We start from the raw sequence: 23178 nt of genomic DNA, 5'->3' as shown, positions 1-23178 counted from the left end.
TTTGTCCTAAAGCTCTTAAATAGAATTGTTCCGTATCTTCCAGTACATTTTCATTAGACAGTAGTGCAGGCGGTCGTTTTGCCCGGCCTTGATACAGCAATCCTCTTTATCTGGATCTATCAGAATCTCTTGTAAACTGCCTTCAAAACAATCAAAATGCAGCTGCCTGTGTGATACTGGGCTTGAAAAACATTGCCATATCGATTCTTACTTGCTAACTATTCGCTGGCTTTCCATTGAAAAATGTATTTTCAAGTGGCTGTCTTTTTTTAACGCACCTTCCGTCAAAAATGCCTCCTCCTTTCAAAAATACTTTGAGTTATTGTCATGGCCCTAGATATTTACATGCAGTTTGCACTACCTACAGTCCCTGCTAGTACATACCTGGCACAGCAATCCCTACTAACCATTACACTACCAGACAAGTAACAATTTAGCTATACAAGGTGAAACAAAGCTATAACAGTAGTTTGGACATGCTGGTATTTTTAATTTTTTTTTATAGTATACTGAATTGTTACACTGTTAGAAATGGGGTGTCTAGTTGGCAGTGGTTTGTACCCTGCCCAAATGGGGACCCTCACTCTAGTCCGGGCAAGGGAGCCACACAGCTAAGACAACCCCTACTCACACTCTTGCTAGCTTGGCACGAGCAGTCAGGTTTATCCCAGAGGCAATGTGTAAAGTATTTGTACAAACACACAGTAACACAGTGAAAACACCACGAAACTACTCCACACCAGTTTAGAAAAATCACCAATATTTATCTGAGTGAAACAAGACCAAAATGACAAAAATCCAATATATACACAAGTAAACAAACAATTTTTCAAAGATTAAGGCCATCATTACGATCTCGGCGGGGAAAACCCGCCAAGATCAGCGCTGACGCTCAACAGAAGACCGCCAGTGCGCAGAACCCCCTGCTGGCCACATTATGAACATCCAGCTGGGCTGGCGGGCGGAAACAGTGTTTTTTTCACCAGCCAGCCCAGCTGGATTCAGTGCCTGAACATTGACGCCGGCTCCAAATGGAGCCGGCGGCAATGTGGCAGTGCGGCTGGTGCAGCAGCACCCGTCGCGCATTTCACTGCCTTTAATTTACAGGCAGTGAAATGCGCAATGGGGCTGTGCATGGGGGCCCGAGTCACTCATTCTACCAGCCTTTCCCTGGCGGTGTAAACTGCCAGGGAGAGGCTGGTGGAATCAGACTCATTATCCGGTGGGCAGCGCTGCTTGCAGGGCTGCCCTGTCGAATCAGAAACACCACCACCACCAGGCTGGCTGGTGGCTGGAGCCTGGCCGTGGCGGCGTTTCATCTGTGGCAGTTCTGCGATGTACATTATATGGAGGTCTGGACCGTCATGCCGTTGGCGGGAGTTACCACCACAGCCGGCATGGCGGTCCAGACTGCCATGTTAGTAATGACCCACTAAATCTTAGTAAAGCGCCTAGAAACACAACAGCTCCAACTGGGGCTAACATTGTGTCTTGATAGAGTCATTCCCCAACAGTCCAGCACCACTCACGAGGGAGTGTGGACAGGTCATGAAGTTGCAGGGACCCCAGGCACAGTACATTGTAAAACGATGAGGATACAAAACCTCTGCATGGAGTTGGAGAGGTGAGGCTTTGCTGGATCCGGTGCAGCGTCGGTTTCTTACTTCTACCGGGAAGGTGAGGTGTCGCATCATTACTGCTAGTTAGGGGAGGTAAGGCGTCGGTTCATTACAGTTGCAGGGGCGGTGATGCCGCAATGGTGGCAAGGCATTAGTTCCTTACAACCCAACGGGGTCAATGAGTCCAGCAGATCAAGATGTGAGGTGTCAACTTTGTGGTGTCGAGATCACACCATGGGGCCTAAGGTGCTGCAGTGGATTTGGGTGTTATGCACGTCAGTGAATTGGCACTTGGGACTCATGCTGTGGTGGGACTTCAGAGGCACTTTGGCAGCATCAGACCTGCAGTGTCAGTCGTGGTTGTTGCACTCAATGGGGACCACAGCTCCGGTGCAGGCAACAGCGTGGAGTCAAACAGCGGAGCCAGTTCCGAAGTCGCTAAGGGGTCGATGTGCTTGTCTTCTTCTTGGTTGCACCAGAACTCATTCCCAGGGGCACAGGAACTGGATTTGGCACCACATGGCAAGTCAGGCCTCTCAGTAAGAGAGCCCAGATGCTGGCAGATGAAGTCTGTGATGTCCCTGAGACTTCTTAACAGGAGGCAAGCTCAGCCCAAGCCTTTGGAGAACCTTTGGAAGCAGACTGTAGTAAGCAACGTTCAGTCCTTTTACTCCCAGGACAGAAGCAGCGAGAAGCAGGCCAGCACAGCAAAGCAACAGGCAGAGTGGCAGTCTTCCATGCAGCATCCAGCTCTTCTTCCTGGCAGAATGTCCTCAGTCCAGAAGGATTATAACTTTGGGGTTAGAGGTCCAGTACTTATACCCATTTCTGCCTTTGAAGTAGGCAAACTTCAAAGAAAAGTCTCTGTAGTGTACAAGACCCTGCCTTTCCTGCACTAGCCCCAGACACACTAAAAGGGATTGGAGACAGCTTTGTTTAAGGACAGGCACAGCCCTATTCAGGTGCAAGTGTCAGCTCCTCTCACAACTCTAGCTCAGGAAGGCCAATCAGGATATGCAGGACACACCTCAGCTCCCTTTGTATGACTGTCTACAGTGAATTCACAAACAGCCCAACTGTCATCCTGACTCAGACATGTATTCCACAGCAGGCAGAGGCACAGAATGGTTAAGCAACAAAATGCCCACTTTCTAAAAGTGGCATTTTCAAACTTACAATTTAAAAACCAACTTCACCAAAAGATGTATTTTAAGTTGTGAGTTCAGAGACCCCAAATGCCTTATCTCTATCTGTGGCCAATGGGAAATTACACTTAAAATATATTTCAAGGCAATCCCTATGGATGAGATATGCCTTGCAATAGTGAAAAACAAATTTAGCAGTGTTAGAAATGGGGTTTCTGGTTGGATGGGTATGCACCTCAGCCAGGCAGAACCCACCACCCTAGTCAAGGTGAGTACGTTTTACACCAGAGATAACCTGTGCTCACCCCCTATAGCTGGGATAGAACATTCAACCTTATCCTCAGAGGTCATGGGTGAAGTGTTTGCACAACACACACACATACACACGCCAGTGACACAATAAATACACCACAAAAGTTGTTCTTCAACAGGTTATATAAAAATATATTGCATTGCAAATGAAGAATAGACCAAAACAAATGACATAACTCAGTAGTACTCTGCTAAGCATGCAGTTTTCAGATCATTGTCATCACGAAGACAACACAAGGAGAAACATTTCCATTTGGTACATGCAATCAGAATATATCACCAAAGAAATATCACTGTGCATAAATCAGCGATCACAATGCCCTGAGCCATAAACCTTGTAAGTACCACGTTATCACTAGGACAGTACATGTTACCCTGGGTAATACAATAGCCACCCGTGCCGTACCTAGAGCAGGGAAATGCAGTAGTAGAGGGGAGAAGGCACACCAATCTCCCAATGTAGTTCACAGTACTCCAAGTAGGAGAAATCACCCTCAAGCTGTCAAGTCTCCAATTTTCCTCGCAGAGACTGAGCCGGCCTGGACCCAGCGCACTTGCGCTCCTATCAGGGCCAGTATGGTACTCAGGTGGGCTGTCACAGTGACAACCCCTCCTTTACTCCTAAAGTGAGTTTGCCGTGCACTCCACAATTCCAGTATGGATTGACCCCTGGTTCCAGGTAAGCTCATGTCACCAGTGGGAAACGAGCATGCAGCTCGTGCCGCCAAAAGTCTCCGGTCATGGAGACGGGTTGCTGGTGAACGGGTGGCACAGCCCATGACCTCTGGTGGCTGGCCCAAGATTCCAGCTTCAGTCTCTCGCTGGAGGAAAACAAAGAACTCCTCGGCCCTCCATGGGCAGTGATGGCCCCTCACGGCCTGATTTGATCTTCTGGGGCTGTGTCGGTGAGCAACATCCCAAGGGAATAGGGCGCGATTTTACTCCACGAGTCGGCAGCAGGAGTAAATGCCTGCTTGTGCTCCGGGGGCACCAACAGGAGCATGCTTCATCCGTGCTATGTAGAAATGACTCCCCAAGCCAGGGGCACCAGAAGAGAAGGCGCTACCAGGCACTTAGGGTGCATTCCAAATGTTCACCAAATGCTTCTCATTGGCACCAGAGTGACGCACGGAGGAACAATAAGGGAACACTCACTTTGTGCTTGTGGCCAGGGTGCAGGGAATGAAGCGCTCTCCCTGCGCCAGGTAATAATCAGTAAGGAAAAAAAATGAAATACTCCTCACTCCTAAACTTGTAGGGTGAGCAGGAGCAAAACCAGTGCCCTCAACCCACTGGGCTTCCTGGGAGAAACACTGGGGCACACAGGACCAGGAAGGCCAATATACCAAGGCAAACAGTGGCGGTCCTCCTGGCAGTTCAGCAGTGCCTGGGAAGTCCAAGTCAGGGAGCACTGGCAGCAGGGTAACAAGCAGAAAAGCAACCCTGATGAGTCCTATGTGCTCCCATCAGACTCCAGGCAATGGGGCAACAAATAGAAGAGCACTCCAGATTAGTCTTTCATGCAGTCCAGAAATACTTCTGACAGAGGTCCTGTCCCAGTTCCACAAGTGCTCCAAAATCAGGGGGCAAGTGCCCTTCTACTTATACTCAAAAATGCATTTCTTCAGGGAGTAACTTCAAAAGAAGTTGTTTCAATTCTACCACAACAACCTTTCAACCCAGCCCTGTCTCCAGACATCAGTAGGGGGTAATCAGTCCATTGAGTGAGGGCTGGACACAGCCTATTCATATGTAAGATGTGAACGACCTCCCTCTCCCAAGCACAGGAAGACTATCAATATGTAGATGCCTCTTCTGTCACACCCAGCCCTTCCTGTGTTATGGCTGTCTAGAATGTAGGCACCGACTGGAGCTGTCACTCTGCCCCAGACGTGGATTGAAGTCAGGCTGCAAAAGCACTAGAGTTATAAGCACAGAGAAATGTCCACTTTCTAGAAGTGGCATTTCTAAAATAGCAATGTAAAATCCATCTACATCAGAAAGCAGGCTTTCTCACTACCATTCCAAATATACTAAACATGCCCAAGCTATTCCTCATCGATCAGAAGGTATCACAGACATATGTCAGGGTATTTCCAATGCAATCCTATGAGAGGAGCAGCACTCACAGTAGTAAGGAACCAGCGAGGCTGTTTGTCACTACCAGGACATGTAGTACATAAAGACATATGTCCTACCTTGTACATATACAGCACTCTGCCCATAGGGCAATCAAGGGCTTACCTTAGTGGTCACTTAAGTGTAGCAAAAAGGGAGTTTAGCTCTTAGCAAGTAGTTTGATTTGACAAGTCAGGGTGGCAGAAAACTGCACGCAGGCCCTGCAATGGCAGGCCTGAGACAGGTTTGAAAGGCTACTTCTGTGAGAGGCAAATCTGTGCTGCAGAACCACTAGCAACATTTAATTTACCGACCCTGGGTATATGTTATACCTCTTTACAAGGGACTTACAGGTAAATTCAATAAGCCAAACAGGTGTAAGTCAATTATGCCAAGATGTAGGGGAGAAAGCACATGCACTTTAGCACTGATTAGCAGTGATAAAGTGCCCAGAGTCCTAAAGCTAACAAAACGAGGGTCAGAAAAATAAGGGGAGAAAAGCAAAACATTTGGGGGATAACCATGCAGAAAGGGCCATTTCCAATAAGCAGTATTTCACTATCAGGATATGTAAAACACACCAGTACATGTCCTACCTTTTAAATACACAGCATCCCACCCATGGGGCTGCCTAGGGCCTACTTTAGGGGTGACTTGCAGGTAGTAAAAGGGAAGGTTTGGGCGTGGCAAGTGGGTGCACTTTCCAGGTCGAAATGGCAGTTTGAAATTGCACACACAGACACTGCATGCCTGCAACAGGTTTTGCAGGGCTACTCATGTGGGCGGTACAATCAATGCTGCAGGCCCACTAATAGTATTTCATTTACATGCCCTGGGCACACCTGGTTCACTATACTAGGGATTTACTAGTGTATCAAATATGCCAATCATTGATATATCAATCAGAAAGACAACTTAGACAGAGCACTTGCACTTTAGCACTGGTCAGCAGTAGAAAAGTGTCCAGAGTCCTAAAGCCAGCAAAAACGAAATCCAGCACAGGATCAAAAACTGGTTAGAAGCAAAAGGTTTGGGGATAACCCTGCAAAAAGGGCCATTTCCAACACCCACTTTGCTCATGTGCTCTTTTAAATATAGACTGACAGCGCCACTCTACTATGGACTGTCATAAATATGTGGCGGTGTTAAATAATCAGCAGTTCTGCGCAGCTGCACACACCATTACAAATTAAGCATGGCATCAATCATTCTCCATATACCTCTTTATATTGTCTCCTAATTGTGCATTTGTCTATCCTTTAACCAGCCTCTTCATCCAGCCTTCCAACTAGTGGTCTGACCATCCTCCTACCCTACCTACCCCATTGGCCGATCAACAAGAACTGGTCATTCTTATAGTCTCCAAAAAGCATTTTACCCCCTAGCTCACTAAGCCTTCATTTGGGAAGTCATTGTTCCCACTCATCTATCATATTCAAGTCTCCTCTTAAATCAAGCTTCCCACCGAATACTGCCCCCCTACATCAACAATTTGCTCCTGAGTCTATATTTACACCAGTGCTTTCTCCCTTCTTTTCTGAAACATATGTATTCATAATGAATACTCAGCCCACCTGCAGCTTTCAATCTAGCCATGAGAACAAATATGTTTCTGTTGTTAGTTACTTATAGAGTCCAAGGACACCTACCGTCATCATGAGGCCCTGGGATTCTTTCACCACAGCAAATGTACTCAAAACTCCAGAGAGCACCAGGACAATGCTCAAGCATATCCCACTGGGGAGCACTATCAAGAAAAGGACAACAAATAAATAAATAAGTGTGCATCAACGTTGATTCCAACCTAGGCTAATGAGAAGAACTGGAAACATTCAGTAAGTAAGTCTTACTCACCATATAATACCTCATAAGATATTGAACACACAATATATTTGCCACTATACTGGATTGGAACCTTAATATTCTCATTCTAACCGACACTTGTACAAACCTCTCTTCTCAGCTCCATATAGATATTTTTGGCCACATACACAAGTACTTTGTCATCTGGCAAGATGACTCCTTCATCATAGCAATATGTTTTCCCTCTTTTGAACTCCTCAATGAAGAACTTCTTTGTCAAATGAAATAGGTTGCAATAGTTTAAGACTCATCACTCAATAGTACTCCCAAGGGAACAAAGCTAGTTTCTTAAATGAGCTCATCAAACCCATCACCTCTAACCTCCATCTCACATTTGACTTCACCCCGTTGAAAGATTTCAATGTCACATATTATAAACTGTCAAGTGGATTACTCCTGAATTGGTGTACTTTCTCTTTGTTATTCACATCCTTTAACGTTTATGCAAATCTACCCATGGCAAAGGCTCTACCTCATTGTTGCCAAACAAGATTCATCTAAATCTTGGACTCCCTCAAGTTAGACTGGTTGGGGTGTTTCTGATCCTTTGTGTACCCATCAAATCACTGTCACTGGGCCTCAATCCAAGAGAGAATATGTAAAGATTAGTGATTAACAGCTCCAAGATGGAGACAATCTGGGATTTTAAAACACTCACATCTGAAGACACTAATCTTTTCTTTGAAAACTATAGTTCCCCTACCAAAGTTGCTGTTGATGATATCACTTTTTTTTCCATGAGTTTGTAAACACCACCAACGCATAGAATTGGTTCTCACAAAGCGACAGTCTAAACAGATTCTCCGTTAGAAGGATGTGGGGTTTCACTAGTGTTCCCCTTTTGCTCATCCAGCTCACACTAAAAAAAAAAGTTACAAGTCCAGCATTCTCTTAGCAAAATCAGCATATCTTCATTTAAAAACAACACCAAAGAGACTGTTTACTATTATTTAACCCTCAAACTAAAAGCTTCTTGTGCGGATGCATCAAGATACAATGGACAACCCTTACTCTCCCAGATAGTGAAAATAAATTCTTTACTCCATCTGTGAGCCCACCCCTACCTCTTATTGTCTCCTACAGGGTTTTATCTTATCATCTATCCTACTCCATCTGTGTTGTGATGGAATGGGAGAATATCTTAAGGACTGTGGAATCTCCTAGCATCAATATAAGGATGGCACCCAGGTATATTTGGAATTGGACTTTTCTGCATCCACATCACAGACAGGTAAATACTTCTGCATATCATCCACAAATCGATGGAACAAAAACACCAAAAACAGATTGTGCAGCTGAATAATGAGGCTAAGGATATTAAGATACAAAACTATCATGGACAAAATATTGAAGACCAAAATATCGAAAGGAAAGTGTATATGGAGGAAGTATAGATTTACTATTCCTAATTTCACATTTACATATCTTGAAGATATATTTATTGGCAAGGTACATATATATGGAGTTACTATAGAAATTCTTAACTTACTTATCTTTAGATATTTTGGATTTGATATTGTGTCCTGAATATTTGTATACATTGAAATTGTAACTTTGATATTCAGGGAACATACCCCCAAATGCAATGCTTTGAAGATGGAATTTCTGCTTTTATCTCAAATTCTGATCCTGCAACCACTCGTTTCTGTTTGAAATCCTAAATACTACTGACACTACGCAGACATTTTCTTCTTGATGAATCCCTAAACTTCAAGCAGTACATCCACGGCATGGCTGAGTCACCCACATTCCATTATCACAAGTGAAGACACCTAAAACAGAATCTGTGCCTCCAGGATCTGAAATCAGCAGTTGAGTTGATGGTTATCTGCTGACTTGACCAGGGCTCTATCCTCCCTGCCAGCCTCCTCAAAACAGACTCAACCCACAAGAAGCTGTTCTTTAGGCTGTTGCCATGTTTCTTGTCAAAATTAAAATAAAAGCACATCACAGCCTCTTGCCTATCTCCAAACGGCTACTGACTGAGACACACCACTCCATGAGAAATTCATGCCTATCTTACAGACATTGAATTTCCTAACTCCCAGATAAGTCTCAGAGAAGCTAACCTTATATGTACACTACAATGGAAAGAATCTTTCTGCACTTCCAATTTTAAGAACAGCATGCTTTACAGATCTTTGTATGTATGCATGTATTTATGTGGTATTTCTAGTGGACACACCTGACCAAAAGGCAGTGGAGAGCAGGATAGGGTCAAAATACAGACAAAGTCAATGGAAGACAGGGGAAGTAGCTGAGTTGTGAACTCTTAATGCATTGTGATATAGAGTTCTTTCAAGAGGTGTGTCTTCAACTCATTCCTAAATTGGAGCAGTGTTGGTGTGGTTATGATGTATACAGGGATGCTATTAAAGATCCTGAGTGCTCAGATGGAAAGGTCCTGCAGCTGTGTTTTCTTTTTAACACTTTGCGACTATGGGTGTGCCAAGATCCACAAGAGATGATGAGCCTGTCTACAAGATAAGTAGGTGTCCTGGTGTGACGCCCTTGTAATTAAAAGATGTGGCTCGTTTTGAAGAAAGTGTGAACTGGCGAGGGGAGTCAATCGCAGTAGAATAACACAATATGATGGGGCCCTCCAACAGAATGTGAGGAAGGGTCCTGAGACTCTGATATTTAACAAATATTCACAGGCTGAATTGGGGCTCTTTGGATGGTGAGGGGCAACCTCCTCAGCAGTGGCTAGAGGGACTTGTGTTATGCCCCTGGCCAGTGGAGCTCCATCAGAATGGGGGTGATGTGATCATATTTCTTTAAGCCCTGGATGGGAAGTGCTGTGGCATATAAGGTGCCTGTGTGGAGTCTGGGAGACCACAGCACATGGCAGTACCATCATATAAATGTGAGAATATGAGGGCTTGAACAGCAGTTTTAAAGTTCCGTTTTCTTTAAAAGAGAAATCTGGCACCAAGTTGCCTGTGTTTTTTTTGTTTGTTTTTTTACAATGCATTCCCTTGTGTTCTTGAGGGGGTGAGGATTGGGTCCAGGCTGAATCCACATAACTTGGAATTTTGTAAAAGTTGAGGTATAATGCTGTCAAGGTGCGTGTCATTGAGCCAGGCTTGCACTGTGTCTTATTAGTCGTTCTTGGCAAATAACAGGTATTCTGTCTTGGTTAGCTTGAATTTCAGGTAGGTGCTGGATATGCGCAGGCAGTGTTTGAGGATTGGATATCTGAAGCAGAGGAGATTTTCACGTAGAGTTCTGTATCACTGGCAGATTGGTAATCTTGATGATGTTATCTGTGAGTAAAACACCAAGCAGCTCTATGTAGAGATAAAAGATGATAGGACATTAAGGAATCCTGAGGGACTCTGAGGTAATAGAGATCTCTTGAGACCGGGAGATGCACATGTGAACAAACTGGTGTCAATTAGAAAGGTAGGGAGGGAACCGCCATTGAATGACATTGCTAGTGAATCTCATTTGAGACGTACGGCATTCAAGGTGCGTATGAGGGTGGGCTGGTTGTCTGTGTCAAAGGAAGCTGAGAGGTCCAGCAATATCAGGAGGCAGGGCCCACCTTCAGCCAGGAAGGCATTGTCTACAATGTGTAAGGTAGTGGTCTCCATGCTGCAGCATGATCTGAGGCCAGACTGGTAGATGTGCAGGAGATGGTAAGCATTAATGTGATCTTGGATTTGAACACAGACTGCGTTTTCAATGACCTTGCCAATGAATGGTAGGTGAGTGATGAGATGGTAGCTGGCAAGGTCAGCAGGGTCCAGTGTAGGTTTCTTTACAATATAACCTGTCTTGAGAGCTTCAGAGAATATGCCTTGAGTGAAGGAAGCATTGACTATGGTGAGGAGCGATGGAAGAGCTTTGATGAAGGATTACAGTAAGATATTCTGTAAATGCAAATTATTGTCTTAGAGTGACTGTAACTGCAGCAGTCATGTTTTCTTGCTCATGCTAACCATGTCTAAAGGAAGTGCCAGTCTATGATGCTGTAAGCCTTTTTCACAACCTGGCTCCAGGGATTGTAGTGAATCCTATCTTGTTTTATTGGGAAGCAGGAGTTAGCTTAGCCTTCAGGCTTGTAGACTTGTGCCCCTGTCACCCAGTGACTTTTACCTGACTTAGCTTGCTCTGTTTTAGCACATTTATTTAATTATATCTTCTCAAGATGGCTGCTGTGCTTCTAGTTAGGAAGATGTTTTGTTTTACGTTATCAGTGCCACTTTGCAAAGGCGTCAACATCAGCGTCAAAAGATAAATAAGATGTAGGTATTCACATTAGTTACTTTCTCACTCTTGTACTTTCCAGGGAATTGTTTATGTGATTGCTGCCCCAAGCAGTCTTCTTATCTATTGTTTGGGAACATACCTACGTCAGGGGTCCGATCAAATCTGTATAAATACATCTCACACAAACAGTCAGAGGGATTCTTACTAGATGCCATCAATGCTATCCATGCTACACGTCCCCTTGATGCTGACCCAATGTTCGTGTCACCACGGAGTCTGGTCTAGAGACCTCATTCCAAGGTAAAGAAGGTTGGGGCTCATGGACATGGTACTGGCAGATTAGGTTTAACACACGTAGCTCTTTTTAGGTTAGAGGGTAGATTCATCATATTAGGGTATTAGGACATATTTCTCATCTCATGTCATTTCATGCTAATGCAAGATGGTGGGGGTCTTTGTATTAATGAGTCTCGTCTTTACAATTCTGTTTCTTGCACTGTTCATTATCCTAATCATTGCAGCCCATGCAACATATCGTAGATTGCAGTCTTGTTAATAAAACCTATAACAAACTTTACTGCATCTCCTTCATTGCCTGTGTGTTTGACTGAGACATCTTGTTCATGTGAGACAGGGATAATCTCCGCTTAACCACGACACTCCCTGAGATGTCACACTCTTGAGTCCATGCGTAAAGGCTGTCACAAATCACCCTTTACTGGTGGGTTTTTTGGTGAGGTGTTTCTTGTGAGCCGGGAGGGCTGGGACGAAAGTTTCGACTTGTTGTAGGATTGGCATAATCACCTACAAACATAAGTACTGTCATCCATAAACCAGCAGTCATGCCTAGAGCAACAGTAAAACTATGACAGGATAAGAACATGGGCCCTCTTTATGACATTGGCGGTAAATCCTGCTTACCGCCGAGGTGACGGCTGCCAACATACCGTCACGGAGGCAAACATCAGTTCGCCATATTATGCCACACACACACACTAAACCGACAGATTACTGCCACAAACACATATCCGTCAGACCAAAGGTCAGTGTTAAACTGTAGGTACGAACACCCATACCGTTACGCCAACAAAAGAACGCCATCCACATTATGGCCCACAAATCACTACAGTAGACATTCAACGGTGGTAATCCATTGGCGGTACACACCGGCGCAGTCAGAATGGCAACCCAAATGTAAGACAACACAACATTGGCCAAAACTAAAAACACACACCTGACAAAGATACACACACCACACCCACCCACCCACAGCACTATAAAACACACACCCACATTACCCACAACCCTTTACGAACACAAAACATAGCCAAGAGATAGCCACACAAATCATAGACACAATTACACACACACACACACACACCACAAACACCCATACACCCGTCCCGCACCCGCACCCCACACCCCACCACATTAGTCAACACCCCCTGCACAACACACACCACACAACACCCATGTCCCCATAAAGGCACCCCGTTTCACTGATGAGGAGCTGCGGGTCATGGTGGAAGAAATAGTCAGGATAGAGCCACAGCTGTTTGGAGCACAGGTACAGCAAATCTCCATTGCAAGGAAGATGGATCTATGGTGGAGAATCTGGGACCGGGTGAACGCCGTGGGACAGCATCCAAGAATAAGGGATGACATCGGGAAGAGGTGGAACGACATAAGGGGGAAGGTACATCCCATAACAGCAAGACACCAGCTCGCCATCCAGAGGACTGGCAGTGGACCCCCACTTCCCCCTCCACAGCTGACAGCATGGGAGGAGCAAGTCTTGGCAATACTGCATCCTGAGGGACTCACTGGAGTTGCCACTGGTGAGTCAATTTTTACTACCTGTCCCCCCACATACCTGCATGCCACCACCACCCCTCACCCTGCCACCCATCACTCTACTCCATTCCCCCCACAGTACACCAGCACAATATACTAACTTGAATGCCAAGCCCTGCATGCCATACCTACTGCATGAACATCCCTCCCAGCCCTGCATGTGCACCCCCCACCAATGCATGCACAGCATGGAGAACTTACAATCTCACAATACATCACCATACACAGACAAAGGTGTCAGGGCAACAGCAAGGATATGGAGGAAGCTAGGGATGTAGAAAATGTCACAGACATGTAGCATAATACACCACTTACATCCCCACAGGTGCCTCAGCCAATCCCAGCGGCTGGGAGGTGCCGCGGCTACCCAGTCCCCCACCAGAATGCCCCCAGTGATGAAAGTAACTCTGGACCTCTGGATCTGAATGAACTCCCTGGCCCATTAGGGACCACTGGTCAGTCAGATACCCCAGCCACACCCAGTCCACCACAGAGCCTCCCCCCTCAGTATTCAACACCACAGCAGCCACCCAACATCCCCACACCTCTGTCCTCAGGACCCGTCAATCAGCAGTGTGCCCACCTGTACAAGGACCCCAGTCCACAGCTCACAGCCAAGACAATCAGGGTCCTGGGGTCAGTGGCACTGGGCACACCGTTCCGGGGACACAGGCACAGGGGGTCAGGGACACTTGGAGGACTGCTGTGTGCCAGGGGGAGGACAGGCCCAGGGAACCGACTGTCCTGGGGTTTACGAACAAATCCAGGACAAGATGGGTCAGATGATAGACATCATGCAGGAAAACCAGCAGCTGCAGGAGAAACTCCACCAGGAGATCAGGAAAGAATTGCAGGCCCTCAACACCACAATGGTTTCTATAGCAGGGGTGCTGGGTAATATGGCCAGCATCATGAGGGACAATGCATCAAGCGGGCCCCTTCCACTAGCCATTTAACTGAACAGCCCTCCATATCTGCTGTAGCTAGTGGACAGGTGGCCCTGCCACCGGACCCACAGGCCACCAGCACCCCTCCACCTGCAGAAGGTGAACCACCCCGCAAAGGTTCCCTGCAACCCAGACAGACACCAGAGACACTTGCCAAGACCAAGACCACCGCCAAGAAATTAGACCCTCCTGAATGTCCCCCTTGTGTTCCACTGTGCCACCTTCTCCACTTTCAACTGCCATTGCTCCCCTTCCTATGACCCCGTGGACACTGGACCTGTGCTACAAACTGGACCAATACCCTGGCCTTTCCTCTACCATCACCCCATTCCATTGCACTATTCCTTCTATTTTTTTCACTTCAATAAACACCCTTGAACACAACTTGAGTGATAGTGCATTATGTGACAAAAGTGTGCAATAATTTTAACTGAATCATCTTATGAAATTGTCCTGAACTATGTGATTTCATAAAAAAAATGGCCTGTAGCTGTCTGTAGCCATCACATCAGTACACAGTTGTAACCACACCAACATCTGCAAAATGGGAAGGCATAGGTGACAGTCAGTTGGGATGCTAAGGAAGTGACTGCCATCATGCTATAGCCACACAGAAAGGATAAGTAATAAGAAGAATGGTCAGTTCCACTGTCTTACCTGTGTATCATTGGAAGTACTGCTGTATGACTTATGTCCTGTTGTCCACATCCTCATCCTCTTCCTCCTCATCCTCACTGTCCTCAGGCTCCACTGCTGCCACAGGAGTATTTCCATCCTCCTCCTCCTCCTCCAGATAGGGCACATGTCATCTGACGGCCAGGTTGTGCAACATGCAGCATACAACAACTATCTGGCAGACATTCTCAGGGGAGTAGCAGAGGGATCCACCTGTCATATGGAGGCATCTGAACCTGGCCTTCAGTAGGCCAAAGGTCCTCTCAGTTATTCTCCTGGATTGCCCATGAGCATCATTATACCTATTCTCAGCCCCTGTCCTGGCATTCCTTACAGGGGTCAAGAGCCACGACAGGTTTGGGTAGCCAGAGTCACCTGCAAGAAGTGAGGGACAAATAGTAGCCTAGCACAATGGTATGGGGGATGACTTTTGAAGCCATACACTGACATGCATTGGGTGGGGACTCAGGTTGTACCACCACATGTGGGATGCTGCTATTCCTCAAGATGAAGGTGTCATGCACTGATCCAGGATACTTCGCAGTGACGTGGGAGATGTACTGGTCAGCCAAGCACACCATTTGCACATTGAGTGAGTGGAAACTCTTCCAATTCCTGAACACCTGTTCATTGTGCCGGGAGGGGAGTACAAATGCTTTAAGTGTTCCATCAGTGGCCTCAATAACATTTGGAATATGTCCCATTGCATAGAAACCAACCTTCACATTGGCCAAATCATCCGCTTGGGGGAAAGCGTTGTAGCTGCACATGTGTTTGAGCAGGGAAGCCAAAACACTTGCTAGCACTATTGAGAACATTGGCTGTGACATTCCTGCAGCCAAGCCCACTGTCACTTGGAAAGAGCCAGTTGCCAGGAAATGGAGCACTGATAGGACCTGCACAAGAGGGGGAATCCCAGTGGGTTGACGGATATAAGATATCAGATCAGGCTCCAATTGTGCACACAGCTCTGTGATTGTGTCCCTGTCCAGTCTATAGGTGAGTAAAATGTGCCTGTCCTCCAGTGTAGCCAAGTTTACAAGGGGTCTGTACACGGGGGCTTGCCTCCTCCTTCTATTCCTCCGCAGTGGTACCTAAGGGACACAAGAGTGAGAAGGGAGTGACTAACTGAACAATGGAACCACCACTTCAGTGTAAATTGAGCTTGTATGTAACTGAACTATGTAAATGGCAATGTATGTGTATGGACGCAGTTTTCAATTTCAGAATGTTGACCTGTGCCATAATATGGCGACCGCCTGTCCTGTATGTAGGGACAGGTGGAAGTGATGTAACTCCGCTGCTGTTGGGCATCATAGCGGAAGGTGGTCTTGCACCGCCGTGCTAGTCCTTATTGGCTTTCATGGGGCTCTATGGAGTACAGTGTCCAATGATGATCGCAAACAGTGGTGACGGTGTACACCGCCGCAGACGAGACCATTTTCTGGCTATAACCTCACTTGATTCCTGACTTTCCACAGGACAACACATTCTCTGCGTGTGCTGCTGTGACCTGAGTCTGTAACCTGCCATGGACCATGTGAAAGGGGAAAGGCCCCCTGCCTGCACTTCAGAGGAGTTGGAGTGCCCAGTGGATGGGGTCTTACCCCTGTATGGAGAACTGTATGAACCTCCAGACCAACAGGCGAGTACACCATGGGGACGATGCATGCAACAAGGTTGCATGGAGATGTGTGTGTACTGGCAGTGTGTCAGTTGGGTGGGGGGTAGAGCTGGTGGTAGTGTACATGCAGGGCTCCGGGTGATGTGTGTGCCATTTGAGGGGAAATGGTATTAGTGAGCCATATGTGTGACAGGCTGAATTGTATGGTTAAAGGTGTCCTCCTGTCTGTGTTTCCTCTGCAGGTCAGTGCCCATCAGAAGAAGGGACTGTGGCGTGCCATCGCCAAGGACGTGCGGACCCTAGGGGTCTATAGCAGGCGGTGCACCCACTGCAGAAAACGGTGGGAGGACCTGAGACGCTGGGCTCAGAAGACCGCGGAGGCCCAGTTGGGGATGGCCTCCCAACGAGGGAGGGGTGCCCGTCGGAACCTGACCCCCCCCATGGCCCGCATACTGGCGGTGGCCTACCAAGAGCTGGATGGGCGCTTGAGGGCAGCACAGCAGTCAGAAGGTGGTGAGTACAGTGTGTGTAACACCCATCTTTGTTGCCTGGCACAGGTTGCTGGTGGTGGGTTTCAGTAAGTGGGTGCCCCTTCATGCCTTCTTGTACATTGTGTGTGGCCAGCTTAGGGTAAATGGGTGAATGGCAAAATCTTGTTAGCTATCTAGGTGGCATTCCATGTCAGACTGGGCTTAGTAGGTCCCAGGAGGGGTGCAGATGGCAGTGGTTGGCTCTCATCTTGCTGTGGTACCTAGCCAATGCAATGCCAGTGCGGTGCATGGTGCTCAATCTTGACCCCTGTGTGTGATGGTAATGTGTATGGCATCTGTGGTGTTGGTGCTGTAATTGACCCAGTGCTCCCTTTCTCTCTCCCCTCCTCCATTTTCTCCTGTCATCCCTGTCCATGTGTGCATTAGCATCGTCTGGAGGAGGAGCAGGGGCACTGGCGAGTGAGGAGCTGCAGCCCACGGGACCCAGGTGGCAGAGTCCACCGGCGCTGAGGGGACCAGTGGGACGGCGAGCGAGGGGAGCACCACGGCAGGGACAGGAGGTGACAACACTGACTCTGATTCCTCCTCCGATGGGAGCTCCCTGGTGGTGGCGGACACCTCTAGAACCACCCCTACAATAGGTACAGCCGCCTCCCCTGTACTAGCACCGCCCTCCCAGTAGCCCCCCACCGAGTTGGCCGTGCCCTCTCACCCCGGAGGGTGGGCATCACCTTCGCCCCAGGCACCTCAGGCCCTGCCCCAGTGAGCCCTGCTGCCCTCAGTGAGGAGGCTATTGACCTCCTGAGATCCATCTTTCTAGGACAGTCAACCATAGTGAATGCCATCCAGGGGCTGGAATCCCAGATGCAGAAATACAATGCCTACCTGGAGGGTATCCATGGTGGTTTGGCGGCCCTATGGAGATCGTTTCAGGCTCTGGCCTCCTCTCTGATGGCAGCCAGTGTCCCTGGTCCTACTGTCCCCCCTCAAATTACCACTTTCCAGTCCTAGTCTCCTCAACCCCAACCCATCCCATGCACATATACAGACAAGCATCACACAAGAGTGGCACAGACAAACACAGGCACCAAACTTTAAGCCAAAAGCACTCACACAAACAACAGACAGTTGCACACACAACAACATCTACTGCCTCCACTGTCTCCCTCTCCTCCTCCTCCCTCACAGTCACATCCACACTCACACCTGCATGCACTGCATCAACAGCCACCATCATCATCACCACATCATGCAGCACACCCACTTCACTGGCAGACACCTCCACAACATACATCCACACGTCCTGTTTGTCCTCTCCCACTGAGTCTGCCCTCCCAAGAGACACAAACGCTCACACTCAGACACCCAACAGCCAACCACTCACACACACACACTGTCCATGCACCTGCACCCAAGTCCAGCAGACATACACCTCCTACAACCACTCCCTATACCTCCACTCCCATCCCTCCTCCCACATCCCACCCCAATGTCCCTAAGAAGCTTTTCCTTGCCCATCTTGACCTCTGCCCTCCCCCTCCACGCCCATCCTGCCCGTAAGTGCAAGGTCCCAACAACCCAGCCCAGCACCTCAGCAAAACAGTCTCCCATGAAAAAGTCAGCTGCTGGCACAAAGGGGCCCCCTGAGAGTGACAGTAGCCACTCCTAGTAAGTCCACACCTCTGCCTCAAAAAGGGAGGATTAGGGTGGCGAAACCTAAGGGGCACTGGATGGGGTCAGTGGAGGCACCTCCTAGACCTGGAGGCAAGGACACAAGTCACATGACAAAGGCCAAGGGGCCTGTCACAAGAGGGAACATAAGGATACCCCCCACCACCAAAGAAAGCCAAGGATACCCCCCACCACCAAAGAAAGCCAAGGATACCCCTCCTCCAGCAGAGGGCAAGGAGCTCCCCTCCACCAGCAGAGGGCAAGGAGCCCCCTCAACTAGCAGAGGAACCCAAGGAGCCCCCCAGCCAGCAGTGGAACCCAAAGAGCCCCCTCCACCAGCAGAGGCTAAGGAGCCTCCACAACCAGCAGAGGAACCCAAGGAGCCCCCACAACCAGCAGTGGAACCCAAAGAGCCCCCTCCACCAGCAGAGTGAAAGGAGCCCCTCTCCAACAGCAGAGGGCAAGGAGCCCCCACAACCAGTAGAAGAACCCAAGGAGCCTCCACAACCAGCAGTGGACCCCAAAGAGCCCCCTCCTCCAGCAGAGGGCAAGGAGCTCCCCTCCACCAGCAGAGGGCAAGGAGCCCCCACAACCAGCAGAGGAACCCAAGGAGCCCCACAACCAGCAGTGGAACCCAAAGAGCACCCTCCGCCAGCAGAGGGCAAGGAGTCCCCACAACCAGCAGAGGAACCCAAGGAGCCCCCCGACCAGCAGTGGAACCCGAAGAGCCCCCTCCACCAGCAGAGGGCAAGTAGCCCCCTCCACCAGCAGAGGGCAAAGAGCCTGCACACCCAGCAGATGAACCCAAGGAGCATCCACAACCAGCAGTGGAACCCAAAGAGCCCCCTCCACCAGCAGAGGGCAAGGAGCCCCCTCCATCAGCTGAGGGCATGTAGTCCACCCTCCAGAGACTGTGGGCAAGGACTCCCCTCCAGAACCAGTGGGCACGATACCCACTCCAGAGACTGTGGCCTTTTACTCCCCTCCAGAGACTGTTGGGCAAGGAGCCCCCTCCAGAACCAATGGGCATGTTACCCACTCAAGCTGTGGCCATGTGGCCCTTTGGTACTTTGGACTGGCCATTGGCCCAATCTGGACATTGATGCCTGCATTTTCATGTCATGATTCATTATGGTGGCTGTTGGCAGCAAATTACAGTGTTCGTACTTCTCAAGTGTTGTCCTTGCATTATTTGTTAGTGGGTCATGTGTCGTTTTACTCTGCAGCTGGTTCTGTGTATGGTGAAAGTGTGACTGGTGTGTGTTGTCCGTGTGTGTGTCAATATCCTTTTCCTCCCTCCCTCCCCTGTGTGCTAGGTGGCTATACTCACCGTCATCATCTTCGTCAGCGTTGGTGTTCAAGGATGGCCATGGCGTGGTAGAGTATCGGGAGTACTTGGAGTTTCGGTTCCAAGACGGACGCAGAGTCCTCTGTGTCGCTGATGGTGAGTCTTTCGTTTTCTGTACTGTTTTTCTGCCAGGCTTTTGATGGGGTTGGTACCGCCCCAAAAATCCTGGCGGTTTGCTATGTCATAATATGGTGGGCGATACCTTGACTTCCGCCTGGCTGTAGGTGGCTACTGCCGTGGTCAGTGGTGTTAACGCCAATGTCATAATATTTACCTTGCTCAGCCGAGAAAGTTTACAGTTTTGTTACAAATTAGGTCCCTCTTCTTCCTTTCTCCTGATCTCAATCTATGACACGTTTGCTCCTTTTGTTTAACAAAGTTTTGTGATCTCCATTGAAAGAATATGCACCTTATTAAGAGTTTGGCAGACAGGATTCTCCATCACAAATGTGGTGAATATCCATTCCACTGCAATACAAGTGCATTATAACCTATGGTACTTGTAATACTGTGGATGTGATATCCTCATGGTTTGACAGATTATACTGTCCGCCAACCTCTAAAAAAACCTAAATGTGGAAAGAAAACTCCATAAATGTGTTGTTTTGCCTTCCATTTCAGAGTTCACGCTAATAGAAGTTGCTAGTGGACACCCTGGTGGATCGATTCTGTGAATTCACAAATAATTAATTTCTCTTTGTTAATAAACCCCTTACTGCTAAACCCCTATAGACTTTCAATGGTGAGCACATATATTGTTCTAGACAATTCTGTGACAATCACCTCAGAATTCACACTACCCTCTTTTCTTGTCAAGAAGGTCCCTTATTTTAAATTCTTTAAATTAGTCTTAAAGAATGTTCTCCTTGCAAAATATCTATATTTGGATGCTTACTCAGGTAATCCCTGCAAATCTTGTTAGTACAGCTCCATGCTCTCTGATCGCTTATTCATTTGTTGGCACTAGACTCCTGATATTCTCCTCTAAATCTAATCACCTTGTCCTCACTTTACAGTTTCAGCTTGAAAGCTGTCTTTTCTATTTCCTACATGAGCCTCACCCCACGCCCTTCATTTCTTTCTATACCCTCTGTTTATTGTCACTCCTGCTTTTCTATCCACTCTCTTTAAACCCTGTTAAACCTTCTTGCACCCCTATTTTAGCCCAACTGTTGGCCTTCATAATGTCGATGTCAACTTATGTTTCTACTATTGTTTAACGCCATGCCTTCCAGACTGCTTCACTCTTTAGTAATCTTCTAGGTGGACAAGAGTTATGTTTCATCTATCATCCTGACTGTTCATTGCCTTGTAATCCTGTAGCAGGAGTGACGTTTATGATTTAATTTAATTAAATATGCATGTTTTTAGTTCTTGTTGTGTAGTACTCTGACACCACTCTGCTGTTGCGACCTACTGAGATCACTTTATGCTTTTGTTACAAGTTTATTCGTGTGTATCTCTATCGACTTTATAAATCTCTACCCTGATCGTACAACGCTGTAAAATCTGTTTTTGTGTAGAGTCCACAATATATAGGACAACACTAAAAATGAAATAAACATGCGGTTTCTAGTACATATTGAATAATGCTTAAACCTGGCCGGCTTCCTATTCACTCCTTCTCTATCAGATGTCCTGCTCTCACTACAGTGGCTCACGTCAAAAACGTGCATCAGGCAGGTGTTTCACTATTGGTGTACAGATTTAATGCCCCATCTATCAAGGGCTGGAGGTTTACCACTGTGCTGACACGTTTTTGTTCAACAAACACATTATTGGTATGATGTGTTCATAATGTTGGCTTATTTTTTAGTATAAGTTGTTTTACGTTCTCATAAGATGTAATGTAATGATGTCTAGGTTGAACCTACACTCTCTAGCTATTGTGTTGGTACCAACTGCTTATGTCTACAAACACATCTATGCATAAGAAATGCTATGCATGGATCCTTGGAGAGAATTCCTCAGACCTACAGTAATTTTACAGTCCCTGTAATGTCCTTAATTGTCAGACTATCATTACTAACCTCGGCTCTCATGTTTTTAAGGACAACAGGTATCTCAGTTGCTTTTCTCATTGTTCCTTTTTGGGTCGTTTTGCCTGTGAGCCACACCCAGTCTCTCACTTCATTCAAATCCCCTCTCACTAGGCAGCACGCCAATTACCCCTCCCCTTTCAAGCTTGGTAGTGCAGAGTTTTAAGCTTTATATACAATCGAGTGTAGTTGTCCCTTAGGTTAAAGTCCTTAGAAAATCTACACCCCTTCGATAAGCAATCATACTGGGTGGAGTGTGAGGGAGATCTTCCTGTGCACCCCATTGCTGGAACTCTGGAGACCATAGTATACATGGTTCTGCGCTGGCCCGCGAGTCTCCACGGGTTTTTCTCACACTGACGGAAAAATATGCGGAAAATTACCTCTAAAGCAGAGTGTTCACCCACGAGTCAAAAGGCGGGCGGCGCTGTCCGGAGGAGACCGGTTGATTTATTCAGTCTGAGTCGAAACGTTGACACACTGACACGGTTGTCTTGTACACCAATGCCAAATTATTATGTAGACAATGACATTGTACTATTGAAAAATAAAATATTAATGGAAATATGGGCCTTTGTGTTTGACCAGGTCACCTGACCAGGGCACGTCAGTGTTATTGATTACACAGGGTGTATGGATCGTTGAATGAATTTAACCCATGGGACCACTCATTTGTATGTATCTGACTGTACCCAGGTTGCGCTCTATTGAGAAGGGTCCGTCCTTGTTGTACGATAAATGCAATACGTTTTATGCGTTTACATTGCCATATCTGCCTGTAAAATTGTGTCATTTGTGTTGCAAAAGGTACGCTGGCAGAGAAAAGGTCTGCATTCACTTTGCATCTTGGCTAGGTTCGATTAGATTGAGAATTATCTCAGTGAGGTGAAAAGTTTGTTACAATTTGGAGAAAACTTTACACATGCGGAATCAATCACGAGACGGCGCCATGAGTCAGTTTCAGCCTGCGTCCACTGAGGGCATTTTCTATCTGTTATCCCATAACAGTCCTTATAACTATGTATATCCCAGCTGTCTTCCACTCTCTACACTTCACCTACTTTGAGTTAGACTTGTATCTCTTTTGCAAACCCAAATCCCTTGCTGGAAAATGGATATCAAGAAAGAAGAGGCCAAGCAATTCCACAAATGCCCGAGTGGACCTGAGCACAGCCCCGGATGATCTCACTGCTCACTGGTTATAGAAATCTTGCAGCCAGCATGGACGAGAAGCAACCAGGTTTCGGGTCACACAAA

The 23178-nt window shown here is 47.2% G+C and overlaps 1 protein-coding gene across 1 annotated transcript in view; it reads right to left on the bottom strand.

Annotated features, from left to right (window-relative positions):
• TSPAN32 (tetraspanin 32) overlaps positions 1-23178 on the bottom strand; it is a 357928-nt gene that overhangs the window by 286159 nt on the left and 48591 nt on the right. Inside the window, exon 3 of the mRNA XM_069221278.1 lies at positions 6844-6941. Within this exon, the coding sequence (XP_069077379.1) occupies positions 6844-6941 (98 nt within the window). The remainder of the gene's footprint in view (positions 1-6843; positions 6942-23178) is intronic.

The sequence above is a fragment of the Pleurodeles waltl genome, chromosome 3_1, assembly GCF_031143425.1.
Source record: "Pleurodeles waltl isolate 20211129_DDA chromosome 3_1, aPleWal1.hap1.20221129, whole genome shotgun sequence".
NCBI lineage: Eukaryota > Metazoa > Chordata > Amphibia > Caudata > Salamandridae > Pleurodeles > Pleurodeles waltl.
This window is presented reverse-complemented; position numbering and strand designations above follow the sequence as displayed.